The 19,448-nt window shown below is 42.9% G+C and overlaps 1 protein-coding gene across 3 annotated transcripts in view; it reads left to right on the top strand.

The window, feature by feature from the left end:
- Nucleotides 1–19,448, top strand: part of tead3b (TEA domain family member 3 b) — a 35,802-nt gene that overhangs the window by 9,615 nt on the left and 6,739 nt on the right. Inside the window, exons 3-6 of one of the 3 annotated variants that reach the window (XM_083770525.1) lie at nt 6,968–7,219; nt 14,157–14,221; nt 16,230–16,292; nt 19,345–19,356. In XM_083770525.1, coding sequence (XP_083626651.1) covers nt 7,213–7,219; nt 14,157–14,221; nt 16,230–16,292; nt 19,345–19,356 — 147 coding nt within the window. In that variant the 5' untranslated portion in view covers nt 6,968–7,212. Of the gene's footprint in view, nt 1–6,967; nt 7,220–14,156; nt 14,222–16,035; nt 16,099–16,229; nt 16,293–19,344; nt 19,357–19,448 lie in introns of all 3 variants that reach the window. The other 2 variants (XM_083770524.1, XM_083770526.1) reach the window with 2 other exon arrangements.

Below are 19,448 nucleotides of genomic sequence, written 5' to 3'. Positions count from 1 at the left end.
GCCAGGCAGAGAGTATAAATGTTGCATACAGTGAGTACAGTAGAGGATTTACTTCCATTTGACTACAATGATGATGAAGCCACCTCCAGCCAAGAAGAGATTTGTCCAGTCCATGCTACAATTCGGCGCCGCCGCTGCCACCTCAAAGACCCGGCTGCTCCCACCAGAGCCCGCCGCTGCCACATCGACTCCAGTGCCCGCTTCATGATGTCGTGGAGTTCCTCAAAAGTCAGGACGGGGGGACTACATTACCAGAGGCCGTAAGACTGGTGAAACAAGTGCTGACTGTCCCTGTCACATCATGCAGCGCAGAAAGGTCCTTTTCAGGGCTAAAGAGACTAAAGACATATTTGCGATCCACAATGGGACAAGCAAGACTCAATCACCTTGTTCTGATAAACTGTCACAGCGACATGGTGCAGGAATTGGACATGGATGCTATAGCCAACGAGTTCATCAGCCGTGCAGCTGTAAGGAGAAACACTTTCCTCGTACGTTAAATGGTACGTCAATAAGCGACCGCCACAAAGCGACTGCTGGCTGTTTATCATTGATCATGCTGAAATGTTGAAACAAGATACTGAAACAATTTAATGTGTTCGTTGTGAACTGAAACACTGTGTTCATTAGCAAACTGTAAATAAAGTGAATTTGATTTAAATCCTACGATTTCACCACAAGATGTATTGAAACATGCCGCAGGGTAAGATAACTCGTTCTTCTAGTCATAGCCACTCCATGTGTGTGTCCATGGAGCTGCAGCATGGCTTTGTCTGTTCTGTGCTGATGTTGCATTCCAGCAGGAACAATCCCACTGTTTTCCAGACCCTGAAGTGGACTCCTAAATTGGACAATCCAACCCCCTCTCTGCACGCACATTATGCACGCAGATGCACGCGCGCGCGCACACACACACACACACACACACACACACACACACACACACACACACACACACACACACATACACACATACACACACACCACCCACCCCCTTTTCCCTCTGCTCTCCAACCCACCCACCATCTAGCCCCCCCTCCCCTCCCATACATGCATCCCCTGGTCTCCTGTCCTTATTTGGGTAGAGACGCTCTGAGCGCTGGGCGGAGGGGTGGAGTGGGGGGAGGGTAGGGGGGTGGGGGCGTCGGGTTGACACAAGGGAGGCAGGAGGAGAGAAACAGTGAGCGGCTCACGGCTCTTTCTTAATAAGGACATGTCTGGAATTTAAGCCCCGCTCTCCGCGAAAGAGCCTCTCTTTTCACGGCACCCCACTTATGAGCGCACTCTCATCATGCACACTCGGGGCTCGATCGAGGCCGTCAATAATAACAACTTCATGTCGCAGACATCTGCTGTTCACATGTTATTCTCACACTCAGTGGCCGCCTCTGTGTTTCCTCGGCTGCAATTGGACAGAAACAATTGAGGCAGTCACTCCTCCATCACATGAATTGTGCCACTCATGTTAGATTATTGCCGTGGCATGGCCAAAGCTGCCGGCCAACGCCACCTGTGCATTCATTAGGGAAAGACAGTGGGTTGGCTGAGAATAATTCCTTCTCTATGCTGTGGAGAGAAATGGGATCATTTATACACTGTACAGGCCGCTGTGTACCATATTATGTACACAGCGGAGTCCCCACCCCTCGGGGGGCAAAAGTAATGTTGGGGTTTGGTTTACAGTCGAGGCATGGTCATCTTAGTCCATCTAACACTTCACTTCCAAACACAATATATTTAAAACCACTGGATGTATACTGTACTGTACACAAGATGCTTCATCATCTAATAGTCAAATTGTGCTGGATAAAAACTAATGATTTTTGTAACCTTTCTATTGCACTGCCTTTTTTACACATATATCCGTCCAAGTTTGAGATGGTGATGCAGATGCTCCCAGTCACTGCGTCACCTCCAAGGCAGAACTTGGTGATACCCCTATTCACCGCGTCACCACCTAGGAAGACGGGACCCAAGCACAGTAGTGTGTCACTTATGAGAAACATTAACAATAAATCACTACTTTTGCATTTCAATTCCGCTACTCTTATACTTTGACTGAAGTACAAATATCGTTTATGAACAGCCCACTACGCTGAAGTCGGAATTATTCTGTGTATTAACGCCTGAAGTTATAAATAGGGCCACTACTCTGAAGTCGGAGAGAAATGTACAACCACATTTTTGAGAAATGTAATCCTATAATGGATATCAATTTGGGGATCATGCAAATTAAAATAAACACACACACCTAATATAAACTTTTCTACTCATTCCATGATGTTAATTCCTCTCCGGTTCTGGTTGTCAGTAAATAGTTATTTATAAATGGAATGAATAGCAACAAAGGAGCAAAGGTGTTTATGTACAGCTGTGTTGAAGAATGTATTTAGTACAGATAACAAATGACACATCTTGGGAGTTTGTAAGACACTACAATCACAGAGGGTTTTATTTGCCACTCCAGAGAGCTTTATTTGTCACTCATACAGATACAATTAAACATACTACACAGTATAACACTGTTTAATATAGCCTGTATGCTTTTTTAAGCAACATTGGTTGTTGAGGAAATGCATAAATAACAATGTCTGTTAAAAATCTATGGTGGTCGTTGTTTGTTGTCTCTGTCGTTGCGTCTAGTGTGTGCAGTCATGCGATGGCAGGGAGTGGGCATGGCCAGTTGGAACGGGGGGGGAATAGCTTCTCAATCTCCCAGGCCAGGGAGGGGGCGCGTCACCATTTGACTTAATCCAGGCTGTTTGTTTTGTTTTTTAACTCCACTAGTTAGAGTGCAAGGCTTTAAGGATGGCAATGTTGGTCAGCTCAGTTCATTTTTGTTTACGGCTGGGAATATAGCTAGTGGGGCTTTTATGCTCTTTTGTTTTCTCATAATCACTGCTAGCCTGTGCACGTCTATTCTGTAAATTATGTTCAATTATTCTCACGCACCCTTCTAAATTCTGGGACCTATTTGTTTATTTGTAACAGATCCCCATTAGCTGCTTCCTTAACGACAGCTAGTTTTCCTGGGGTCCAAGACAGCAATATACCCTCTTGATGGTAGCCTGTATCTCTCGAGTCCATTATAGTTTTAATCTATACAGTCAATGACAGCACTGGTGTATTTTGCTGGTAGACTAACTTCTGTATTTAGTCTGGGTACTGCAATGCGGTTGGTTAAGCCTGAGATGGTACACTTGAGCCGCTGATAACTACTCAGTTTCACTGTGGTGTTTAACACCATGACCCATGCCCCTAGGGCCCCCAAAGTGCAGAAGGTTCACCATAACCAATACCCCCTCCACTAAAATTAGCCCCTTGACTTTGATATTTTCTCAATCTCTACAGTTTAGTGACTGCCATAAACTGCAACAGCCAGAACGTAACAGGAACAGCATTTCTGGTTGTCTTTGGCTTTGATCTGCTGTAATTCCCTGTGAATGATGATGGGAATGGAAGGAAAGGATCTAATCCTCCACCTCTCCCTTTTTACTGCTCTGTGGTCCCTTCTGTGGCGTCCTTGTATAACTGCTGCAGTGCTAATGTGAAGTGAGTCACTCCAGTTTGACGCTAAATGAGAGAGAGAGAGAGGGAGAGACAGAGAGAGACAGACATAGTACTTGGTCCACTCCTTTCCCCATCCAAAACAAATTGGCTAGTTTTATGGAATGTTCAGTGTTGTTTTTGGCAGCAAATTTCTATTTTAGTTTTAGTCATAGTCTCTTGAATAGTTTTCATTTACTTTTAGTCACATTTTAGTCACCTGGAATGTTTTTGTGTGACTAAATATAACATTTTAATCGACTAAATCTACAGGTGATTTAGTCGACTAAAATGTGTTTTGGCGGGCCTGCCGTCGTAATGGCTGATTTTACACTTGCTGAAAATAGCCGTAGATCTGCTATTTTCAGCATGCAACCAAGTGTAAAATGACTCATACTGGATCTCTTGTCCACTAGTCCCTTCCTAACATTTTTGTCTAGTTTTTATTTGTTGACACAATCGACAGTATATTTAGTCTTAGTTTCATCATGGCTTAGTTTTAGTTTTAGTTTTTATGTAGTTTTCATCAGTGAAAAAAGGTAGTCGACGAACATCTTTCGTCATAGTATTAGTTGATGAAAACAACACTGGTTCACTCCCAATAGAGGGATGTTAGGCTTCATGTGGTTACGTTTCCCAATTTGTACATAACAAAAAGTTACGTTACAGTGAACATAAACCACATTGCTCGCTCCCTTATACGTTTTGATTTGTTATTAATGGAAATATTAATTCGCAATCTTTCACTTGAATTTACCATGACCACAAGGAAATACACTGATTAAAAATAAGCTATTTGACAGTTCCTTGACCCTTTATACACTTCAAGACAGTATACCATGTGACCTCATATTATAAAGCTCTTCTTCTGGGGCCTTCAAGGCTATGAAAATGATTTTACAGATTTACATTTCCCTTTTTCAAACAGCAACCACCACAAATCACATGACATCACCACTGAGACTGAGAGTGATTTTACCATGGCGAAGATATGTTCTTGATTGATTTTTGTGTCACATGGAAGCAATAACAATGTGCTACCACTTAGTGGAAGAGGTCAACTCTGGTCTCTGATGTGAAACTAATTGAGAAACACAGATCTAGGAGTAGCTGATTATTGTCATTTTATTTTTTCATTTTTCTATTATTGAACCTATGGGCGATAAGTGCAAAATCAAATATCATATTGTTTTTGACTAAATAGGTCCATTTGGATATTTTTGATGATAATATCATATCGGGATCATTTTTCAAGCATTTGCTAAATCAGAAATACAACCTCACAACGTGTCACATCGTGGCATGCTTATTTAACTTAATGCTCTTAAGTTTAAAATAAGGTGTATTAAAACCGTATCACAATATTACGATAAAATCCCAGCCGATATCTTGTCTCATATCATGATATTGATAACATGTTATTGATGTACTATTGCCCAGCCCTAGGCTATAGTGCAACCTCAAAATGCTCTTGTAATTTGAGGATTGTAATTTACCCATGGGCCACTGCTTTTGGGGTTCTCCATATTTATCCAATATGTGTATTTTTGTCAACATCTGCAGAAATGCAAATTCTAAAACGCAAACGTCCTGGGAGGATGATTACCTCATTGACTTCCATTTCAGAAACAATACAATGCTGAGAAGGCAGCTTGAAAAATACTTAAGATCTCTCCCTGCAGTCAGCCATAAGCCAACCACACTGGGACACAGTTCCCAGACCACAAGAATTCTTTGAGGCTAGTGCTGATTAGTGAGGTCTTTAAACTACATTTTATGGAATATCTTGAATTCATTTGGCCATTTCAGAGAAATAAAAATGTAGGAAATGATAGGCAATAATTACGGTTAGTATTGTTTATTCATACAAATTTAATGATTGCAATAAAGATTATGTCAAACAAAGCTAAAGTTGTACCTTATAATAAATATATAATGTCCCATGTTGTAGTTGCTTATTATTGTAAGGCACATAAGACCCATGCACTCTCAAAGTTGTTTTTTTGTGGCTGGCTACCCAACATATTTCCATATTTCCAATATTTCCTACTAAAACAGTAGGAAACAATTGAGTGGATTTAGGGCAAACCGTTCAGTGGCGTGACGTTAAGTGATGCTTTGTCAAGCGGGCTATACAGTCCTGCCGAGACACAGACTAAAGCTTTCATTTCTGATAGCTCTTTATCTCTCTCTCTCTCTCTGGCTCTCAGTTATCATGCACGTGTCTGTCTAGTTGAAATTGGGTTGGAAGTTAGAAGCGTTAACTTTGCACAGCCGAAACAAGGAAATAATGTTAAGGGAGCTCTAAGTCCATGTTGCTTTCCTCAGTTTCCTGTGAGTCTACAATGCATGAATGAATGATTTTAGTGTCTGACTGCCTTTTGCAGCCCATCCCTTACAAGATTATTCAGACACAATTTACAGTACAATATATTTCCTGTGCCAACACGCTGACACCAACATATTTAACAAAAGCAAATATCATACAATGTATACACATAACATAATCAAGAGTACTGTACATTCAAGTAGTCAATTTTGTCTAGATATACTAAAGTGGAGGGCAAGAGAGAGATTCTGTACCTTAATACTTTTTAGGTTGTTGTCGTTGTTGAGAATAAAGCTGGTTGCAATGCAGTTGCATGGAATTTAATTAACACACTGTTCCCTGGACAATACCAAAACAAACAGCCCATACATTTACAACACTAGCAATATCCACCACCTCTGTCACAATGTGTGGCTCATGATGCAATTAGGACAAACTTGCTCCCTTTGAAAATACGAAATAATTTATTAGTCGATGACACTGAAACAGACTGACTTAACTGCAGTGGTTTATTATATTAAGGATGGAATTTAGTAGCACTCAGTAATAAGGAACAGTCTTTAATTAGGGCTGTCATTAGGACCAGTTGCTCAGTGTACAGTATAACAGGGTTAAAGTTACCCTGAGTCATCTGAACCTCAGCGGTCAAACAAAGTCTGCACGCTTTGGCTGGGGAACGCGACCCCCACCCCCAACGAAAAATTTAAAAAATACATCATAAATAAATACTGAAACAAGATATAATCATTAAGGATCATGTACTATGTGTACTATGTAAACTCTTAATTTCCATTTTCCAGTAATATTCTGGGGACCCCCAAAATAATTTGGCGACCAAAAAAGACAAACCATTTAAGATTCACACATGTCTTCACTTCAAGGCCCTCTCACCCAACACACGTGTTGCTGTCTCACAATTATGTTAATTTAAGATTATTTATTTAGGGATCAATTTTTTTATTTTCACGGATTTTATGTTGCAAGGATGTTTCAATTAGCACCTTCAATCCGAGTGATGAAGATAATCCAAATAAACAACAAAACCCTCTCCTGGCTTTTTCTTTTTTCTCTCTCTCTCTCTGTCTCATACAGATCCTGTGATCAGCGGGGCTCAGGGTCGGGCCCAAGGGGGAGCCGCCACCATTGCGTCCAACGAGTGGAGTGCGAACGGTAGCCCGGAGGATGGGCTGGACGCGGACCAAGAGGAGCTGGACAAGGCCCTGGATGGGGACGCAGAGGGGGTGTGGAGCCCCGACATTGAACAGAGCTTCCAGGAGGCCTTAGCCATTTACCCGCCCTGCGGCAGGAGGAAAATCATCCTTTCAGACGAGGGGAAGATGTATGGTGAGTGCGCTGGACAGCAGCCACATGCATTAGGGAACAATGCAGAACACAATAATTATATAGTACTCAGGAGGACATACTCTAATGAATACACTGAAGGCAACCCTCCATTACTCTGACAATTGTGGCTGAAACTAAAGAAAAAAGAAAAATAAATAAATACACGAATCAAAGACACATGGACCCATATATCAATTCATCTCTCATTATTACACAAGAAATTGCCTGGCTCTCTCAGTACAGGGCCCTGGAGACTCTCACTCCTCTTTCACACTTGTGCCACAGCTTTGACACAGTTGTATGTTTTTCTTTCCACACACAGCACTCCATTTAAAACAAGTCTATACCCGTTGTGCTCTGACCCAGAGGCTGGTTCTTCCAGTCACACCAGCGCTCTCTGAGCTGGTTACTGCCTTCCTCAGAGCATCTCACCTCCTCCTTGCCTTGGTTTTCTCTCGTCTGTTCTCCCAAACTGGTTTTCCTCCAACCTCTTTCAAGGAAGGGGTGTTTTTCTTTTTTTGTGCTACGTCTCTGTCTCTCCCTTTGTACCGCCCCGTACATCTGTCAGTGGCGAAACCTGCTCTTTCCTTTTTTTTGTTGCAGTAACAGATCATGCAGCATTCTTGCCCTGCTAGTTTTTACTTCAGAGAGAGTTTTGCCCCAAGGTCACTGTGGCTCATCATCAGGGGAAGCAGTGTTTGATGCTGGATGACTCAGTTAAATTATCAATAATTAGCACAGTGTGAACTAAACCATGAGAATAAAAAAACATCATGTTGGCATTTTGTTCTCCATAGGACCTTAGCATTGCTGTCTCCTGTGGTGTGTTTTTTTTAAGTTGCAGGTGTTGACCACTTGATGTTCTGAAACACTCTGTGTCCAGATGGATTAGTTGGCAACATCCTTGATACAATTGCAGACATCCAGGTGTTAAGCATTGCATGGATTAGTATTACGTTAGTTTGGTCTCCCGCTCTCCCACCAATTGGTGAGAAAATGTGCTTGAAGAGCTGGTTTGAATTAGATGTTGCATTAGACCTTGGAAGTTTGGCTTACAACAGAGTGAACCATTGATTGACAGGAAATCCACAAAGCTCAACTGACTCTGAAAAGACACTAATCTCAAATGCTCGTCGTGGTTCTTTGTATTGTCCTCAACGAACCCGATGTTTGGTTTGCGAAATAGTCTTATTTCCACCAGTGCAATGCAACCACTGCCTCAAGCCATGCTTTGTAAGATTTTCCTGCCCTTTAATTATTGTCCATGTCTCATAAACTTAAATTGAATCCTGTTCCACTGTAACATTAAAAAACCCATTGATCATATCCATTAAAGTCTCACATGTAACTGTATATATCTGAGGCATTGTTCTTCTGCTGCTGTTTTGCATAGTTGTTCTGTTCTTGATGTCAGATGGGATTCTTGGGGCATGAATCACGCATGATGGAATCTCATTCTTTTGATTTGTCAGACAGTTTGGGACGCACGCACATACCTGCGTTGTATCAGCCAGCACACAGTTGCTGCTGCAGCTACCACGGCTCCTGTTGTTACACTGGTATTCTGAGCCATTTTTAAAAGCCAACTGATACTTATAGAATATTTATAGAACCCAAGTTCCGTGAGTGACAGTTATATGACAAAGTAGTAAAGTTGCAGGTGAGAATTAGACTCGCAGAGCACGGCTAAACACGGACGAGAGGGTTTTATTTGTCACCCACTCGTACAGTTACGCTGCACATTATTGATGTGTTCCGCAAAAGACTGTGCCAACAACAATACAATGTAACAACATAATAATAGTGATAATACTGCCTGTAAATAAATAAGATAAAGTTGGCATTGAATTTAGTCAACAGGTAAAACGGCTTTGAATTGGTATCCCGTACTGAAACTGTATTTTCTGTTTAATTAAAGACCCGGAGAGATGGAGAGAGCCCTCTTACTAGGCAAACACTCTATACAACAACGATTACTATGGGAATACAGAGAGATTTAACACTTATTTGAACAAAACACTTGTGATGGGTGTGCCTTTTAACGTGCAATGATGTGATAAGTAATTTTAACACACACTTCTCCAGAATCACACAAGCACTGGCAGTGGTTATATTGGGTCTTTCTGCACTGACCTTTAGGACGGGCTACTGACAGCAACTCTAATGTGTTGGCCTAAATAGCTCTCTCTAACGGTTTAGCAAGATGGTGCTGAGAACCCCGCGCAATCCATTTGTCATGAGAACGTCAACAAAGAGACAGATCAACTACAGCCTGTCCCCTTAGCAGCAAACTGTCAGGACCCCTGTTAGAGGTCAAGATGAGCCTGCTTTTCTTTTCTTTTTTTTTCTTTTTTTTTCTCCCCCTGGCTGAGCCGTAAACACACTCTCCGTTTACATCCAGTCATCTGAGGCGCTCCTGGCAGAGCCATGGCATGCCCCAGAAGAAGAAGAAGAGGCCGTCTCACAAGGCGATGACCTCAGACATCTAAAAGCTACCCTGACGTTAGGCTGGGGGAATTTTAACGATTGCGCTGTGTGTAATACTGTCTACCTTGCAGTCTCCGGCTCTCGTGGCCTTGAAAAGCAGGCAAGTCATCACTCCCGTTGGGAGTTCCACGTTTTATGCCAGGATTTCTCTCTGACTCTCTCTCTTTGCTGGGAAGCAAATTTCCATTGCCATAGCAGGATAATGACTTTACAGGGATGTATGGTGTTCCACAAAACTGACCAGACTTCCCTGTAGGATTGCAAGGTGATCATAGGGGGAAAATAGTTTGAACAGTGAAATTAATTAATGCAAACATCTGTTAATAATAATCCATTATCCTTTTACCTACTTATTACCAGATAATCATGTAAACACAACTGTGCCTTACTGTCATATCACAGAATGAGTTTTCTTCTTCTTCTTGTGAATTTAAAATCTGACAAAACTGTCCAAAAGCAGTGCAGATCCATAGTAATGTTTAAGTATGCAATGGTATGCCCCATTGTATCATATTTGTTGAATATCAAAGGCAGAATCCAATATTATTGGTGCACAATACAACCGGGACTGTTTTCTCTTTTTTAGGTAGATGAGTGTAACTTAAAAAATGTGGTCTGTCTGGTTTTGTGTTGGGCCCCTGCTGACATGCTGTTCACCTGCGTTATCTGGCCCTGGAGAGGCATGCCAAGCCCCAAGCACAGCACACACCTCTGCCCTGCAGCTGTCACTGTTGCAAAGCATTCTGGGCAAGAAAGAAGGGAGAGCGAAAGCGACCACTGGAGGGAGGGAGGGAGGAAGGCTGCTGGCATGTTTTGACCGTAGCATAGCACATTAGGAATGAGCGATGGGCTCGTCTCATGCACAGAGTTGGAAGAAAACGGAGGGCATGGGGAAGGCATTTTGAGTTGGGCAAAAGATGATTTGACTGACAGCGAGCAGCGAGGCCTGTGACGATGACTGAGCAGGTCCGGTGCTTCCCTGTCAGTCCCCTTATGTAAGAAGTGTCTTCAGTCATGGCTGGCCAGTACTATGTTAGCAATTTAGGATTACCTCAATGTTATGAGAGTGAGAGGGGGAATGAGGAGTTGAGGTGAGCAAGGGGGATTACCTTTTTGTTCACCATCTCCGTATGGAAGTGGAAAATTCCAATGGACGTGTAGTAAAAAAAAAAGAAGATATAGGCGTGTCTTGGCATGGAAGCAGTTGAGAGCGGCAAAGTCAGCCTGCAGGGAACAGAGCAGCCCTGAGTGGGTGTTGAGCAATCAACAAGGGACTGAGTGAGTGAGCGAGAGATAGAGAGAGTGAACACAAAAGGGGGTTAGATGGAGAGATGGAAAGATAGTGAATGAGGGGAAATGGAGAGAGAGGAAACAAAGGGAGTCATGCAAAACGTGCAATCGTTGTTAAATGATTGCATTTTTTTGTGTGTTTGCTTTATGCCCTTGCGCATGTGCCCTGTACATACATGTGTATGCGTGTGTGCATGTCTACCTGTGTGCGTGCGCCAGGGGGGCAGTCAGCCAGATATTTCGTGAAGCCTCATTTGAAATCGGTAGTTCATATAATGGCCTGTTGTGGCGCTGGACTGGACCCAAAAAGCCCCATAGCTCCATAGAGGCCCATGTATTTTGGCCCAACTTCACCTAGACTGTATTACCTTAATAAACATGGTCATGAATACTTTCTTCTTCCAGTCACTAGTTTAAAGTCTAATTTCTAATGTCATAATATTCTTTTTGGAAAATTATGGTCCCATTAATTAAAATAATGACCATAAAGTTGCGTATGTTCTGAGGGGCGTGGCTACCGTTACCGTCTATGATCGGGATTCCCCTCCCACTCAAGAGTCTTCTCCTCCCACTCGAGTCAAAATAAAAACCAACGGAGAAGAAGGGGGGAAGTCCCGCCTCGTTGTCTGGGCAGCCAATGGCCAGCTGGACCCAAACGGAGCCAGCCAATGGCCAGCTGGTCCAAAACGGATCTAGAAAGATGGCGATTTACAGTGCATTAGAATGCAAGGGATTTCAGGCTTCATTTTACGTTAATGTTAGACCCGGGGAACGCTTTGTCCATATTTTTTACAGTCTATGGCGTGCGCGCGCTTTTGTGTTTGTGTGTGGCTGCATAGTACAGCAGATGCACCTGTCGTGTTCCCCTGCTGTGTGTACTAACCTTTTCACAGTGTGATTTGGGGCCTACAGGACTTCACTGAGGACTGACCCCCCCTCACTCAAGTCGAGTCTGAACAGGCCTGGGCAGCTCCGCTTGTCTCGTGAAACAGAAACTCCTGGTCATGCTATACATAGCACTATGTTCTTTGTCTGTATAATACTTTAGCTTTATTGTGCTATTATTACACTGAATTACAAACATCTGCACAGTGTGGCTGATGTCATACTAACTATTGGCCTTATGTATGCATGGAGCAGCTGGAGTAAAACATTTACATCATATCAAGCAGTACTGCTCTCTATGTTGGACCACAATGGAAACAAGAACCTGGGGCTTTTTGTCTTAACTTTTTTTTTACTGTACTAATGTACTGTTAAAGTACTGAATATTTGCAATCAATTAACACTCTGTTGTGAAGTTTATGATTGTTTTATGACTGTTTAGGATTAATAACAAACTTAGTTCTTATGTCTGCATGGGCTTCTACAGAGGAAGAGGAATTCCAGAGCCTCTGTCTGCACTCTGCACTGACTCAGACAGTGACTTAAAAAGCACCCGTCAGCTTTCAGAGAAACTGGAGAAGTGTCCCAGTCGGTCAGGGGCGGTCCTCTGCCAGGCCCTACAATGGGACAGCAAAGGGCTTCGACAGGCCAGAGCCGTAGTTTGGTGGATATCATGTTTTCCCCTCTGTCCGTCCCCTCGGTTGAAGAGATTGAGAGTGGCAGTTGCTGCCAGGCTTTGGGATCACATTGTTCCTCCTCTGCCGCCCCGGACCGCGGATGGTCAGCAGCAGGTGCGGCCATCCGTTGGGCTCCAGGGTCACACAGTGGTGTTGTTTTGGGAAGAAGGGGCTGCCCTGCTGCCAGGTGGCAGTTGTTGGCGAAGACAGTTATGGCTTTGTGTCCTCTCCAAGAGTTACAGCATCAGCTGCCCCCCCCCCCCCACACACACACACACACCTCCCCCATTTCCCCCCTGAACCATAACCCCTCCTCCTCCTCCTCCTCTCGCCCCAAGCCCCAATAGCCCCCTCACCCCCTCGCTTCTCCCAGAGTTGCAAGTGGCGCATATGTGCATGTGTTCGTCCGCCCAGGCACCGGCTGCGCTTGCAGGCCCGGGCCAATCAGACTGGCTAGCACAGATGTGACAGGCAGAGAGGAATGTGAGGAATGCGGAGGCGCTGGAAGCGGGCGTGTTCACCCTGGACCCGGGGGAGAGGGGGAGGGGCCACCACAGTATCAGCAGACAGACTTTGCTGTGCACCAGTACTCTGTTGGCTCTATTGGCTGAATGGATGGCTGGCTGGAGAGCACAGTGGGTGCTGCAAGCTTGCCGTTGAAGGCCCGCACGACTTTTATGGTAATTGTGCTACCAGGGCCTTAAAGGAGGCCAAGGGCTGAAGGATGTGTAAAAAAGAAGCATGATTTGACAGTTGTTCCTGTCATTATGTGTCTGGGTGTGTATCTAAACAGCAGTTGGCTGTCAGCAACTTTGGGCCATTATCCATAATAATACATATAATAATGCCTTTCAGCCTATCCATTTTGATACAGTTTGCAACCGCAAAATCCCAGCAACCGACCTGGCAATGAAAAGAAGTCAGCATGATGTTCTTTGCTTCAAATTAGCACACTGTTGCTTTTTCTTTCTCGTCGCTAAAGGTGATCCAGTTCTGCCAGATCCAAGTTGCATTTCAGTGCAAACGGGTGATCTTAAAGATCCATGCCCTCTACAGGATGTATAGAAAGCCATTAAAAAGCCCAAAATAGAAGGCCCACTCTCTGCTCAACCTGTTTGTGCAGAATGTCGAGTGTAGATGTTATGCCATGAAAAAACATCGGTCCTGTTTTCTAAGCACTCTCAGTAATTAGCCTACATGGCCCTGTGAGCAGAAAGTAAAGAGGTGTCAAATGAGCTAATGAAAATTATGAGGTGGGGGAAAAAAATATCTCTCTCAGCAGGTCAGATTGTGTTATATGATGATGACACACATATAAAGTTAAATATAAAGTTGAGAATTAAAGTGTAAGGTGCAACTGTGACCTTTGACATGTGACAACCAACAAACTGTGTTTGTCCTAAGAACCTCTGGGAAAGGTCACACGGGTGCAGTAGCTTGACTTGTGTATAGGTATGGTTGGTGCGCCATCTTCTGTCCAGTTTGTGGTATTGCCAGTTAATATTCTCTATTGAGCGGTTATTGTAGAGTAATGATTTGAACAAACTGCAATATTACTTTTCTTACAATTTATGACTTTCTGTTCTTTGTTGTTACAGGCCGTAATGAATTAATAGCAAGGTACATCAAGCTGAGGACAGGCAAAACCCGCACAAGGAAACAGGTAAATAATGTACAACATCTCTTAGTTTAGTACACGTAACAACTAACAACCCACTAGACCACCTACATGCTTATCTCATTAAATAATACAAATGGTTTTGTTTTTTGTTAAATGGATTTAATCTAAAGGATCGTGATTAAAAAGTGTTATTCTCCACTATTTCAGAATGCATAAATAGTTAGTTATTGTTCATTTGCTTTAAAACCTACATTAACATACATGACCACAGTGCTATCCTATGTTTAACAAGCCCTTAACGTTAGATCCATTGCATGCGATGTAAAAAAGTATGTATGTATGTATGTATGTATGTATGTATGTATGTATGTATGTATGTATGTATGTGTGTGTGTGTAATGTATGTTTGTATTGTATGTATGTATTAGTGTGTGCGCCGTGCAGTGGTGGAAAAAGTACTCGCATTTATTACTTAAGTAAAAGTATAATTACTGCAATATAGAAATGCTCTGTTACAAGTGAAAATCCGGATTTCAAAATGTACTTGAGTAAAAGTACAAAAGTATTGGAAATTGGAAATACTCGATTAAGAACAAATACCTCAGAAGAGTACTTGATTTGATTTGATTCATTTATTTATTTAGCACAGTATAAAACAATCCAAAGAAATAGGAAATACGTAGAAAATAAATAATAAAGGAAAGTGGCAAGAAGTCCAAAGGGCTTATATGAGGCCTCAACCTGTGTACAGTAACCAGACATTAAAAAACATGGTTTGAGTGAAGGGGGCACGGTGGCACAGTTGGTAGTGCTGTCGCCTCACAGCTAGAAGGTCCTGGGTTCGATTCCCGCTGGGGACGCTGTGGGCACTGGCCGCGTGTTCCCTCCTCCGCGTCATCAGTGCCCATACCCGAGGCGGGGGTTGGCGAAAGGGCCTTTCTGTGTGGAGTTTGCATGTTCTCCCCGTGTCCCCTAGGCTAGGGTAGATACCCTCACAAAAACATGCAGTAATCCTGGTCTCTAAAAAACTACCTCCCCCTGGCCAGCCGGGGCGCCTGATGGAGGGGAAAGGAACTGGTCGGAATAACGTGTCCCTTCCACGCGCTACGTCTGGCCGGGAAAACTCATGCATAGAAGGAGGCATGAGGTCAGTCCGCTGCCCCCCCAGGTTGGCAGAGGAAGTGTAGCGCCCAGGATTACATTAGATAATTGGCACTGGGTGAAAAGAAAACTGGTTTACAAAATCGTGGGATAAAAATTTTAGAAAAAAGAAAACATGGTTTGAGTGCAATTAGATATACATATTACTAATAGAAAACATGATTGCATACAGAAGAAGTCTAGAACAAAACACAGTTCTTAGTTATTTTATTTACAGCATGACAGTTATTTACAGCATGGAAATTGATTGTCAATATGTTTCTATATTTATAATAATACAAAACAGGTAAAAGGTAATAATTAGAATCAGAATACAACTACACTTAGTAGTACTTACTACTTATGTGTTACTGTATGTATGTATGTATGCATGCATGCATGTATGTTAGTGTCTGCATGCATGCATGTATGTATAGTGTCTGTGTGCGTGCCTGCCTGCCTGCCTGCCTGCCTGCCTGCGTGCCTGCATGCCTGCGTGCGTGCGTGCATGCCCACAGACCGTATGTATGTATGCATGCATACATGTATGTATAGTGTCTGCGTGCGTGCGTGCGTGCGTGCGTGCGTGCGTGCGTGCGTGCGTGCGTGCGTGCCCACAGACCGTATGTGTGCATGCATACCCATGTGTGTGAGTGTGTTTTTGCATGCTTGTGCATGCACCTTTTATGCTCAAATACTGTCTCATACCCCTTTAGGTGTCTAGTCACATACAGGTGTTAGCGAGGAAGAAAGTACGAGAATACCAGGCTGGTATCAAGGTAGGCGCTACAAACAGGCCTCTGGGCACCACTGACTGGGCATCTCTTCTCTCTTTGGTTACGGCTTCTCTCTCTTCCCTTGTCTTTTCCTCTCCTTTTCTCTTCCCCCTCTTGGCTCTTTTCCATTACAGGTTTCTAGCCATTTGCAAGTTCTCGCCCGAAGAAAATCTCGCGAGATCCAGTCAAAGCTAAAGGTATGCGCTTCACTGCGGGCTGGGCGGGGCTGATACAGGCTTGGCTTGGCGCTATTTGTGCACAATACCAGTAATATGATGGAGGGACATTTGGATCCAGTCGGAGATTAGCATTTTTGTCACTGTATGTGGCCTATTTGCATATGGTCAGGAATGTGGCCTATGAGCTTGGCAAACGAGATGCAGCTTTGTTCACAGACTAATAAATGAGGATAAAATAATGATACAGATCTCAGTTCTCTGATATGATCAGGAAAATAAATTACGTTGATCCTGCTTCTGTATCATGCATGCATTGATACAAGGAATAACATGCTAAAAAAACTTTAGACTTTAGTATTTTGTTCTATGTTCTATGAACTTCAACATACTCACTACTACAGTAGCTGGTTCTGATGTTCTGTAATGTTGATGACAAGCCTGGTGAAATGCCTTGTACTGCAGCATGATGCCCTTGCTCTGGCTCTCTATCCATCCTCAGTGCTAGCCCATGCTTCGATCTGCTTGTGTACTTCCTCTGCCCTCAATCTTCCCTCTTCTTTAGTTTCTCTGAACTGCATTTTTTCAAACGCCCTACCGTTTAGTATCATGAACATATTCCTGGTGCAATGACTGTATATGGAGCAACGTGTCAAACCCGCAATGTTGTCCTTATTTGACCTGCTTCTTGCCTCACCTAACACATGGTACAGTTCTGTTCCAACTCGCCTCTTCGTCCTCATTATGAACGTACTGTACTATTATTCTATACTATTTTTCTATTGTTGGGAATTTAAATCACATTGCTTACTTTTTTACTGGAAGCGGCAACCGAGGTATTTCCTCATTTGCCTGTTTCGCTTTCTGTCTGTTATCTCTCCTCCCGTAATGTTATCACTCAGGTTTCTCAGAGATGGCACACTGTTGCGCCACAGCCTTCCAAGCCTATTCCCATCCGATGGCGACACATCCTTTCTGCCATTATGCTGTCACACTAGGCCCTGTCTAGAATATAACCATCTGCTTACCTCTTCAGCCATCTTCGTGATGTGTCCTCTGTCCACCAACCCCCCTTTTCTCCCCAAATCAAAAGATAATCACCTCTCTTCCACTCCTTTTTTTTGCGACGCTAACTGCTCCAACGTGTGGCTTTGTGTTTTTAACATTTAGAATAACCAAATATATTTTAGCCCCTTTTTCTCCCCAATTTTGTCGTTAGGCCAATTCCTCCCCAACCACATTTCTGTTGTCACTGTCACCTGCCAGTGACAAGTCCCTCCCCACACACATTTCTCTGTGTTGTCAATGTTGTATCCTAATGACTCACCTGCCAGTGAGGAGCCCGACTAAGGCCCTACGAGGACGTAGGGCCTTAGTCCTACTCCTCCTGCCCAACACTCCCTGCTGACAGGTGCCGCCCCAGCCTGTAGGAGTACATACAATGACCAATATCACCCTTTCCACCCGGCTTCCCTCAATTGTGTTCGCATAAACAAAGCCGGACTCTCCACAGTGGATTAGAACCCACAACCTCCGTGGTGGTGGGCAGGGACTATAGACGAATTCAGAAACGGGTCTCATGGTCGCAGCAAATGTTGTCTCCTGTAGGCGGAGACTAATATGTTTGCTGTGAGCATGAGACCTGATTCTGAATTTGTCTACCACTGTGCTACCCGAGCGCCTACCTCTCTTCCACTCCTACAACCCCTCAGTCCACTGGGCATGTTTCTGGTCCATGACTTGGGGATGTTCCTTGGTCCATGACTTGGGGTCGACTTTACCCATTCATTCATTCATGCATCATTCCCAAAAGAACGTAGATTTAATTTACAGGTCCATTTGGTTACATTTGTACACTCTCTGGCTATGGTAACACCTCGTTGCAGGCTGATAAATGCAGGTGGTGTGCTGGCCGCTTGTTTTGTGCAGCCAGCGCAGCCTAAAAATAGAGTAACTTCCAACGTCTTCTGTCTTGACGTTGCCAGGCCGGTCCGCCTTCAATTAGATGGGACAGAGGGGGAAAAGCTGCAACGGTCTCGAGCATTTATCTGAAAACCATTGCAAAAAGATGGCCACATAGGCAGATACAGCGCCAGGTGTGACCGTAGCCTCAGTAGTACAAACTGATAACTGAACATTGTTCTTTTACTGTTCATGTTGTACTGTTCAACTTGATTGTTGTCGCTCTCTTTCTTCCATGAGGGACAAATAGTAGGTTTCTGATGAAAGAGAGAGGTCACAAGTGGCTCTAGTTTCTGTTTACATCTTGCAAGATGATTCATATAGTTGCATAATGACAGTCACTCTATCCCCACATGTTTTTTAAACATTGTTTGCCAAAAAAAAAACATGCAGGATATTCTATATTTGTGTCCATATTCTATATATTGTTGAATACTAAACCCTAACGTATTTTGGTTCAAGTATATTTGGTTAATGTTATTCAATGTGGGTTTATTTTATGTCATATATTTTTGGTATTTTAGGCTACTATAATATTTTGGGATATCATAATCTATTAGTAAATGTATGATAAGAGCTTGAACAAAAGCTTGTCTCGGATACCTGATAGCAATGGCAATGGAAAAAATAATGCAATATCATCCTGTGATATGTTCCGCAATAGCACTAACTATATGCTAATAATAAGGTATATTTCATCATATTATGATAGAGGTGTTAATGAAAGATCCATGGATGTTTCTCAATAGACCTCTAAAAGAGCATTTAAAATTATGAACAAACTTGAATGTTATGTTTCAGCTGATTCAAGAATATCTAGTACAATTGAAATTGATATTTAGTTTTTTGCAGTTATTGCACTGCTAAGTATTAATCTAAATATTTAGTTATGGCCAAAGTAATAATATCATATTGAGTTTCCTGCCAATTTTGCAGTAAAAATGTTTTCAAACACTACCTTTCTATAAAAAGTAGAAAATAATGTGCATTTAATTATTATAAATTATTACATTTTAGAATTGTTTTTATTTTAGACTTTTTTTTTTTAGTTTATCTGAATATACCGTATGGAATGACTCGGTACTAATGGTTTCTCTCTCTTCTGATCTAGGCCATGAATTTGGTAAGTGAATTTGACTTGTGCCTTATGCTTTCACGCTCCCATTTGCTTGACAGTGTATTGTCCGCTGCTATTGCCCTCTGCTGGCATGGCAT

Source organism: Protomyctophum parallelum, assembly GCF_964188405.1.
Source record: "Protomyctophum parallelum genome assembly, chromosome: 8".
In the NCBI taxonomy this organism is placed as follows: domain Eukaryota; kingdom Metazoa; phylum Chordata; class Actinopteri; order Myctophiformes; family Myctophidae; genus Protomyctophum; species Protomyctophum parallelum.
This window is presented reverse-complemented; position numbering and strand designations above follow the sequence as displayed.